Below are 11,048 nucleotides of genomic sequence, written 5' to 3' on the forward strand. Positions count from 1 at the left end.
TTTGCAATTCAGTTGTCAGATTTGCTGGTGTGTAACCCTTCAGCTGAGGCTTGAAGGCAAAGGAACAATTCAAACCTTTAGTTTAATATTTGTTTCAAGTTTAAATTATAACCATTGGATTATAGTCCATGTGGCTGCTCTCACTTGTATCTAGCTTAAGTGATAGATTATAACTAGTGGTATCATCTCATAAGGTGATAGCAATTAAGGGCTGAGATTTAGTTTTGCTTGATGAGTGAAGGATCTCCTTTCCTCTTCCCTGTATAACGGTAGCAACCTCACATGTTTGTTGTGAGGAATATTGAAATCAATTCCATCATCATTCTCTGAAATTCTCTGCCATTTTTTGGTTTTTTGTCAGACCTTCATCAAGTTTTCATAGAAGCATATCAAATATTCCCATACTCTAACATGGCCTCAAAGCCAGGTTTCACCATCTAAACTGGGCGTGAAATCTGTGAGTGTGATTAAGCTGCGTTTTGAACTCAAATCAAATCTGGAAACTATGCGATCTCTTGAATCCAATGTCTAACATGGCTGGATCAAGTACCGCTGAGCTTAGAGCTTCAGTTTTTATTAGAGAAAACTACGAGGTTTGGTGGATTCGTTTGATGACTATACTGAAATCGTATGGTCTATGAAAGCTGGAGGAAAATGGGTATGAACCTCTACATTCGAAGTATGCGAAGGTTGTGCTCGATGAAATGAAGAAGGAAGCAACGGAGTTGGTGTCATTCATTGAGACCTTGATGAAAGATACTCGTGCACTTGGAATGACCTAAAGAGCTGTGTCGGATCAAATCTTCCCCAAAATTATGAATGAAGAAGCATCCAAAAGAGCTTAGGATGTCTTGAAGAGTGAATTTAGAGGAGACAAACAAGTGTAAAATTGCAAGGGTTACGTAGAGATTTTTAGTATACTCATATAAAGGAAATGAATCTTTATCTGTGTATCTCACTAGATTGTTTGATATTACTAATCAAATGAGAAGCTATGGAGAGGAATTATCTAGGTAGAGAATTGTACATAAATTGTTAATTAGTCTTCCTAAAATATATGATACAATTTATTTTTGTGATTAAGCATTTTAAGGATCTCAAAACTCTTGAGGTTCAAGAAGTTGTTGCTTCGCTCAAGGGATTTGAGTAGAGACTTGATTTGCATGTTGAAACCTCTACTGAGAGAGGATTTGTTAGCCTAAATGTTGCAGTTAAGGGTCCTAAAAGTGGTGGATTCTCTGGAAATCAGAAGTTTCAAAATAATTGGAAACCAAGGGGTAGAAGTTCGGATCACAAGCCTAACTTTGCTCCTAGACAAAACAATGCTCAGAGAAATTGGGATCACATGCCTAATTTTGCTCCTAGGCAAAATAATACTCAAGAAGATTGCAAATGGTGTGATATGTTTCACTATGGGAAGTGCTGGTATGAAGGTAAATCAAAGTGCACATGTTATGGTAAACCATGTCATGCTGTGAAGGATTGTCATGAGAACAAAACAGTACAAAAGGCTAATTATGCAAGGCAAATTGGTGAAACATGATCATTGTTCTATGCCTGCAATGTAGTGACATAAGTGAAAGTGAATAATTCCTGGTATATTGATATTGGCTGTAGCAACCACATGACAGATGATAAGAGATTGCTTGTGAATGTACAATGGAACATGGTTATTTCTTGGTGTTTGGATGAGATGTTGTGAATGTGATTGATGGATGGTCACTAGACAATCTAGTGATTAGAGTGCAAATGATCAGTAATAGATGTTTTCCATTGACAATGATGCCTGCAAATCAACTTGTACTAGGAGCAAGTGTCACACATTGCTCTCAGGTATGGCATAAGAGATTGAGACATTTGCATGAGAAAAATCTCATATTGCTTGAAGAACAGGAGATGGTGCATAGATTGCCCTATTTGGAAATGTCAACTAGTGCATGTGAATGATGCATGATGGAAAAGCAACACAAGGATTCATTCCCTTCTGAGTCAGCTTAAAGAGCCAAGTATCCATTGGAATTGATCCACACAGATATCTATGGTCCAATTCAGGTTGATTCTCACTCTTGAAACAAATACTTTCTGTTATTCGCAGATGACTGCACTAGAATGACATGGGTGTACTTTCTGAGATATAAGTCTAGTGCACTTGAGTGTTTTAAAAAGTTCAAGGCAATGATATAAGTACAATGTGGTATAAGGTGAAATGTCTTATAAGTGATAGAGGAGGAGAATTCCTTTTCGCAGAATTTGATAAGTATTGCAGTGATCTAGGAATCCAAAGACAGTTGACTATAGCCTACATTCCCTAGCAAAATGGAGTGTCAGAGAGGAAGAATAGAACTATGGTGGAAATGGCAAAGTAAATGATGCATGAGAAGAATCTTCCATAAGTGCATAAGTGTTTTGGGCAGAAGCAGTGAACACTGCTATTTACTTGCTTAATAGATGTCATTCCAAAGCTTTCGGAAAAATAACTCCATTTGAGGCATATAGTGGCAGAAAACCATGGATAGCTCACTTGAAGATCTTTGGTTCACTTAGCTATGTGCACATCCCTTCTAATCTCAGACACAAGTCGGAAGAAACAGTCATAAATGCATCTTTGTAGGCTGTGGTGAAAGATCATTCTATCAAAAGATGTTACATTTGATGAGAATGCTTCTTGGGATTGGAACTGCACTACAAACAATGAAGTAAGATTTCCAGTACTTATTGAGCATCATAATGTTACTAAGATCTATTATATTGGTGAGAGTTCTAATTCTGATCAATTCACTACTATTCAAAGTGAAAGTATAACTGAAAGAACTCAAATATATGATGATACACTTAAGAAGTGGAGAAGTGTAAGTGAAATCATGGCTCAGTGCAATATGTGCATTGTTGAACCTAAAAGTTATGATGATGCAGCCAAAAATGACTCATGGAAGACTGCAATGAAAGCTGAATTGAAATGATAGAGAATAACATTTGATAAGCCAATCATTGGTGTAAAATGGGTCTATAAAACCAAACTTAATCTAGATAGTACAGTGCAGAAGAATAAGGCTAGATTGGTGGCTAAAGGTTACTCATAGAATCCTGGAATTGACTACAATAAGACTTTTGCCCCTGTGGCAAGATTGGATACCATAACAACCTTGATTGCATTTGCTGCACAAAAGAAATGGAGTTTGTACCAGCTGGATGTGAAGTTTGCTTTTCTCAATGGAGTTCTGAATGAGGAAATGTATGTTTAGCAACCACAGGGTTCTGTGAAAAAGAATGAAAAGACTAAGGTGTATAAACTTAACAAGGCACTGTATAGATTGAAGCAGGCACCAAAGGCTTGGTATGATGAGATTGATGCCTACTTCAACAATGCAGGTTTCAAGAAGAGCTCAAGTAAGGCAACATTGTATGTTAAAACAAGTGAGGACTCAGGTATCATTATTGTCTCCCTATATGTAGATGGTATTGTGTACACTGGTAGCAGTTCACAAATGCTGAAAGAGTTTAAAAATGACATGATGAAACACTATGAGATGACATATTTGAGTTTGTTACATCATTTCCTTGGAATGGAGATACTACAAACTGAAAAAAAAAAGAAAAAAAAAAGCATTTTCATACATAAAGAAAAGTATGCATAGAAGCTGATTGAGAAATTTGGGTTAAAAGACTGCAAAACTGTTGCTACTCCACTTGCAGTGAATGAGAAACAGAGTAAGGTTGATGGTAGTGAAGCTGCAAATGAAAGAGAATAGAGACAACTTGTGGGGAGCTTACTATACTTGATAGCAACCAGACCTAATGTAATGTTTGCACCAACCTTGCTGGCAAGGTTCATGCATAATCCCACTAAGAAACACATGGGAACAGCAAATAGGGTGCCGAGATACATTCAAAGAACAATTAATTTTGGAATTGTCTTTGAAAAAGGAAAAGCAACTACTCTAATTGGTTACTGTGACAGTGACTGGCTGGAAGTGAGGGTGATATGAGAAACACTTCAGGCTATTCATTTACACTAGGTTCTGGTTTGTTTTCATGGGCATCAATCAAGCAAAGCATTGTGGCATTGTCCACAGCAAAAGCAGAATATGTAAGTGCTGCAAAAGCCACTTCTCAAGCAAAATGGCTGAGATTTGTACTTAAAGATTTTGGAGAAGAACAAGTGGAAGGAACACAGATCATGTGTGATAACACATCAGCCATTGCTATAGCTAAGAATCATGTCTTTCATCAAAAGACAAGACATATCATCAAAAAGTTTCATTTCATCCGAGAAGCAATTCAAGCCAAGGAGATTGAACTAGTGTACTGCAAGACAGAGGAGAAAATTGCAGACATTCTTACTAAAGCTTTGCCTAAAGATCAATTTGCCTATCTAAGAGAGCTTTTGGGAGTCAAATCAACTAAAAGGTTAGAAGGGAGTGTTGGTGTGTAACCATTCAGCCGAGACTTGGAGGCAAAGGAACAATTCAAACCTTTAGTTTAATATTTGTTTCAAGTTTAAATTAGAGTCGTTAGATCATAGTCCATGTGGCTGCTCTCACTTGTATCTAGCTCAAGTGATAGATTATAATAAGTGGCATCATCTCATAGGGTGATAGCAATTAAGGGTTAAGATTTAGTTTTGCTTGATGAGTGAAGGATCTTCCTTCCTCTTCCAAGTATAAAGGTAACAACCTCACATGTTTGTTGTGAGGAACATCGAAATCAATTCCATCATCATTCTTTGAAATTCTCTCTGCCATTTTCTGGTTTTTTGTCAGACCTTCATCAAGCTTTCATAGAAGCATATCAAATATTCCCATACTCTAACAAGTTTTAGTCTTACTAATATTAGTTTGTAATTTGCAGTTTATGCATACTATTGTTTTATTCCATATTTTGATTTCTTTCTTCTCTGATTAATGAGCATTCTGTATCAAGTATGGATGTCATGCTTTAAGGAATTCGAGTCTCCCTAACTGGTTATTTGTGTTTGCACAACAAGTAATCTGTTCACCTTCAAGCATCACATGATGTGCTCTTATTCAATTACCTTTCAACCGTTAGATGAAGCACACCCACACACCCACACATAGATATTAATCTTAAACAAAGTGCATTGCAGATAGTGGACATAGAAACCGCCATCCACACATTTAAGAAGAGAAGAATGGGTTAATCAATTATTATCTACCCACAAATCATGCAAAAAGGGAGAGAAAATCGACGAAATTTTCTGAAGGTCGAATTTTTAATTGGTGAATACTTCAATCACCATCCTTATATTCTTCTTTCTTTGTAGAATTACAAAGAATGATGGGGCCTCTAGTGTGTAACTGCAAGCTCCGCAAAAATTTGAATCACTTTGTTGGTGATTCCATTAGGTGTGTGCACTCTTATTCCAATAAACATTGCGAAAGGACACAAAAACAAAAAAAACAAATCAAGGGAAGTGGACAATTTGAAAGCATTCAGATTGAGTAATTTTGCGCCTCTTTAGGTAAAGCAACAAACATTGACAAGGTAGACTATTTGACTGGAAGTTGCTCAAAAAATTTTCTTCCCACCCATGTTGATGGTATATGATATGTGATACTTCGTTTTGTGTTTGCATTATTATCCTTACTCTCAAATTAATTGCCACTCATATTTGATGCCAACATTGTAGTTCCTCTATCCTAACATATTTCCAAATGTTATTCATCCAATAGTTTTGGAAGCCATTTTTGCATCCCCTTAACCCATTGTTTGTTTTGTTTGGTGATTACTTTGGTCATGGTATCAATTAATGAACTAATCCCCTAACAAATTGTGTAATACAAGCATACTTTTGAAAAACAAATATAGTTGAGACGAAAAACAAATATAGTTGAGACAAAAAAAAAGGAAAAACAAATAGAGGACATCATTTAGTCGTCATATGGGAAAAGATTGCCCATTCATATACTCTAAGGTTCTTCTTCCTTTTACTATTTCCATTTGGTAGATACCGTATCATGCTTTAGAATTTGAAAAAACAGAGTAAAGATTCTGTAGATTTGAGAACTTTTATTTATTTATTGTGTTAATATGATTGTAGACAAAAGCATTATAGTATGTAGTTACTGTAAATTCTTCTTCGAAGAGGTTATTTTTTCTATTGTTTAGATTTTGGTAACAAAAGCTAATTTAAACCGATCCAAATGTGAACGAAATCCAAAGTCAAGGGTTTTACATTTGATATTATCTTTGATTGAGTTTCTGGTCTCTCTAATTGGATATGACTATTTTTTTTCTTACTTTTTGTCAATGTATGTATTTTAAATACTACAAACAATTTACACTTCAACTCTTATTTTCATTTCAAACACTTCGTTTGCAGCTATGGAAACAAGCATTAATGTTGTGGTGGATTTGAATTGACACAGCAGTTTCACGTGGAATGGGAAAGTGTGACATATATGTCAAAGAAAAAAGTAGATATTATGCTACGAAGCCACATACCCTATGAACTCATATTTAGCAACTTTTAATAAGATAAACTATTCAAATAGATTTGATAGAAGTCATTCGAATCTGTGGTACTGTATGTATTCTTAGTCTTTACATAGATTAATTGTTTAGTTTGTTCTCTAACACTATTATTTGGTTCTTACTTTATTTCTTCTTTTATTTATTACTAATTTCCAAGAATGCTTTTGTGCATGTAATGAGACTTTCTTTTATTACGCATTTTACGCGTAATTTAATTATGTTTTATTTTCTTTTATTTGTAACTGTATGTTGTATTTTATCTTTAGGATGCGGTATGAGAAAAAAATAGCTAACAAAACTCATCTCATGGGGGAGCTAAAAAAACATCTCGCATGCACGTAAGCAGGTACGGAGAGGCTAGTAAGAATTTAATAAGGGGGACAAAACCTCCTTTAACCCTCTGGAAAAGGGTATTTTCCCGAATTTCCCCTTCTAGATTCTCTCCGTAAAAGTAACCAACTAATAACCATTTTCCAAGCTGCCCAAAACATAAAACTAACCCATTCCAAACCTGCAAAAACGAAGAAAACCTAATGTTTCTCATTTCCGTTGTCCGCAGCTAATTAACTTCCTCTTGTTTCCCACAAATAAAATATAATACCATCACAACTGCATTACATGCACAAGCTTGCAGAACACAAAAAAGTAAGATCTGAGAAATATTGTACGCATCACAATGCCATTAATGAGCCACAAATCTTGTAGTCAGCATGTTGCCGTCTTAGTCTTTCCGTTTGCATCCCATCCCAGCCCACTTCTCCTTTTTGTACGTATGATTTCGGCGGTAGCCCCTGATGTGAAGTTTTCATTCTTCAGCCTAGCTAAATCTAATAGCTCCCTCTTCACAAAATGTAACATTAAGGGCTTTGACAATATAAAGCCTTACGACGTATGGGATGGCTTACCAGAAAGTTATGTGTTTTCTGGGAACCCTCTGGAGCCAATTGACTTTTTTCTTAAGGCAGCACCAGGCAGCTTTAAGAAAGGTATCGCAGAGGCTGAGGCTGAGATTGGGCACAAAGTAGGCTGTTTGATATCGGATGCTTTCCTTTGGTTTGCTTGTGACATGGCAGAGGAAATGCAGATCCCTTGGGTACCCTTGTGGACTTCAGGACAACGCCCTCTGTTTATTCATGTTGCTAACGATGTGATTAAAGAAAAATTGGGAGCTAGTGGTAAGAAATTTTATTTCATAGCAGAATATTTTAAAGCAGTTTGCAGTTACATATATTTGATTATTACACATGAACATATTTAATACACAGAAATATATTTACAGTCTAGCAATATAATCATCTGTCTCGCTATATACTGAAGAAAATTGAGGTCCAACCATAAAACCAATTGACAATATGGAGAGTAACCTAACTACTTAAAAGCACTTGAAATGTCCCTCCTTTCTCCCATGTAAGATTGACTCTCAAGTTCCACCATAAAACCAATTGACAATGGGAAGTGCCCAAACTACTTATGAGCACATGCAAGGTGCCTCTTTTCTCATGTGGGATTCACTCTCAACATATAAAACTGAAAATGTTTAGATACGTAAAGCAGATTAAGTTGAGACTTGAGATGCAATCATCAAAGTTTCAAAACAATAAATCTGAACCTTTTTTACTTGTGTTTCTTTTTCTTGGCAGGGGACAAAGATCAAACCCTTGAATTCCTTCCTGGATTTTCAGCATTCCTTGCATCCGACTTACCTGGTGGAATATCAACAGAAAATTTAGGATCCCCAATTGCAGTTATGATGCATAAAATGGGACTCAAGCTACCAAGGGCAACTGCAGTTGCCATAAACTCTTTTCAAGACCTAGATCTCGAAGTTGCGTTTGAGCTCAAGAAAAAGTTTCATAAATTTCTCCATGTTGGACCCTTAACCCTAACACCACCACTACTACCAAAAATTTCGGAGGACAACGGATGCTTAGAGTGGTTAGGTAACCATAAGCCTGCATCCGTAGCGTACATTAGCTTCGGAACTGTAGCAGCACTGCCGCCGCATGAGCTAGCAGCATTAGCTGAAGCCCTAGAGGAAGGAGGATTTCCATTCATTTGGTCATTTAGGGGAAATGAAAAAGATTTCCCCGAGGGATTCCTCGAACGAACAAAACAAAATGGAAACGGGAAAGTAGTACCATGGGCTTCCCAAACTCAAATACTCAACAATGCCTGCGTCGGAGTTTTTGTGACTCATTGTGGTTGGAACTCAATTTTGGAGAGCATAACCGGTGGCGTGCCAATGATATGCAGGCCTTTTAAGGCTGATCAGCCACTAAACATGAGGACTCTAGAGGCTGTGTGGAAGATTGGGGTGGGGGTCGAGGGAGGAGTTGTGACAAAAAGTGGAGCAATGAAGGCATTGCAGTTATGTTTATCAAGTAAAGAAGGAAAGGAAATGAGAGAGAGGATTAGCGTGTTCAAAGAGTTTGCTGAAGAGGCTGTTAAATCGTATGGTCGTACAACTGAAGATTTAAACACTTTGGTTAACGAAATAATATGTAGACCAAGCAAGCCTAAGTGGTTGGAGTGGGCTGAGGGTTTGAGGAGTTGGGGTGGGTTTTGGTATCCGGCGGTTTGATCACTTTTTCTTCCGGTGTAGTGTTCTGGTATCAGCTATTGTTCTTAGTCCCATGGCCTACGCTAATTAATGCACGAATAGGTTCCCTTTTTTTTTCCTTTTTCGTGAATAGGGAACCTTTCATTGATGAGTAATGATTTGTCCTCGTACCTATTTTTGTAAATCAAACCGAAACAACATATATGATTAAACAGAGCTGTGTAAGCAAAGAAAAAACATATGTGATTAACAGAGCTGTGTAAGCGAAGATAAACCACGTGATTATGATTTCGCATCATGACAAAAACTGATACGAAGTTATGAGATGAAAAGGCCCCACTGAAACCATTCCGTAAAAATCTATAGATAGAAAATCAGGCGAAAGAGATTGGCATTTGCATCCACGCTGTATAGAGAGGAAATCGTAGAATTATTTATTTTAAACTTTATGTAAACTTATGTAAACTTTGATTAGTTCAAACATTTTAATTTTTTCAGTTTGAACTTCTTTAAGACGGGAAAGGAATTAGTGTAAGAAATTTAAAATAAATAATTCTGTGAATAAATAATAAACAAAGAATTACGTGGTGGTAACATGCATGGTAGTTAAAGTCGGTATAGCTAAGGGTTTTGATACCTTAATAAAGTGGTCTTCTCCCTTGCAGATGCTTAATAATTCCTGTTGTTTTATAACTGGGTGTCTACTATTTTAAGATCTGCTAAATTATCTATCTTAATTAATGCCCGCCCTTTCCCTATGTTTTTCTCTTGTTAACGAGGGGTGAGACAAGGGCCCCCTCTCTCCATTACTTTTTTTGCCTAGTTGAGGATTTATCAAGGGTTTGAGTCGACTTCAACTAGTTGGACTCACTAGGCTGATTTATGTTTCAAGTGGTTGTGTTTCTCCTTGTATGTAATGTATGTGAATGACCTATTCATTTTATGCCGAAGTGATAGGGTCGCTTTGCGTAATATGCAAGATTTCTCAGATAGCTATAGTTAGGCCTGGCAAACAGGTCGTGTCTGTTGTGTTCGTATCGTTTTCGTGTAACACCTGTTATCTTAACGGGTCGTGTCGTGTCACACCTGTTATCTTAACGGGTCCTTAACAGGTCGGGTCACTTTACCCAACGGGTAAAGTGACCCGACCCGTTATGACCCGTTAAGACCCGTTAAGAAAAATATATTTTTTTCTTAAATTTGCACATAGCACACATTACCACATAAATATTACTTCAAAACATTAAAACATATTTGTCATTTAAGTACTACATCTACACTAAAAAAACAGAAACTAATAAAAAACAAGTTTGACTGTTGGATTGTTAAAATTAGTTTCATAGAATTTGTATTCCATCAAAACGATAGATTCACCAACACTTAGAGTTTATTTATACTTTCATTAAGTATAACATAAGATTTTGTGGTATACACTTGTGTAAATATTTTAAATTGACGATCAAATTCATTCATTGTATACGTATAGGGTCAAGGAGTGTAGTTGTAAAAAATCATCAAAATCGGAGTTAAAATAACCGTTAAATCGTGATTTTTTGTTTTATAACCGTCGAAAAGTTTTGTATCATTACTTGATCTCTAAATGTTTGTTTTTTGTGATTTTTGGCGTATGCGATCTCGAAGCATATACAAACAAGTTTGACGGTTGGATCGTTAAAATTAGTTTCATAGAATTCGTATCCCATCAAAACGATAGATTCACTAACACTTAGAGTTTATTTATATTTTCATTAAGTATAACATAAGATTTTGTGGTATCCACTTGTGTAAATATTTTAAATTGACGATCAAATTCATTCATTGTATTCGTATAGGGTCAAGGAGTGTAGTTGTAAAAAATCATCAAAATCCGAGTTAAAATAACCGTTAAATAGTGATTTTTTTGTTTTATAACCGTCGAAACGTTTTGTCTCATTTCTTGATCTCTGAATGTTTTTTTTTTTTTTTTTGGCATATGCGATCTAGAAGCATATACAAA

The 11,048-nt window shown here is 36.2% G+C and overlaps 1 protein-coding gene across 1 annotated transcript; it reads left to right on the top strand.

Annotated features, from left to right (window-relative positions):
- The first annotated feature begins 7,177 nt into the window (after positions 1 to 7,177).
- LOC114822310 (flavonol 3-O-glucosyltransferase F3GT2-like) lies at positions 7,178 to 9,073 on the top strand. Its single transcript, XM_029096646.1, has 2 exons — positions 7,178 to 7,667; positions 8,133 to 9,073. The coding sequence occupies exons 1-2, from the start codon at positions 7,178 to 7,180 to the stop codon at positions 9,071 to 9,073; spliced, it is 1,431 nt and encodes a 476-aa protein (XP_028952479.1).
- Positions 9,074 to 11,048: the final 1,975 nt, after the last annotated feature.

Source organism: Malus domestica, chromosome 16 (genome assembly GCF_042453785.1).
Source record: "Malus domestica chromosome 16, GDT2T_hap1".
In the NCBI taxonomy this organism is placed as follows: Eukaryota; Viridiplantae; Streptophyta; class Magnoliopsida; order Rosales; family Rosaceae; genus Malus; species Malus domestica.

Excerpts from the sequence above, each read along its gene's own strand:
- LOC114822310 (XM_029096646.1), top strand. The coding sequence starts at position 7,178 with ATGAGCCACAAATCTTGTAGTCAGCATGTTGCCGTCTTAGTCTTTCCG. Across the intron at positions 7,668-8,132 it reads AGAAAAATTGGGAGCTAGTG|GGGACAAAGATCAAACCCTT; the intron begins GTAAGAAATTTT and ends TTTTCTTGGCAG.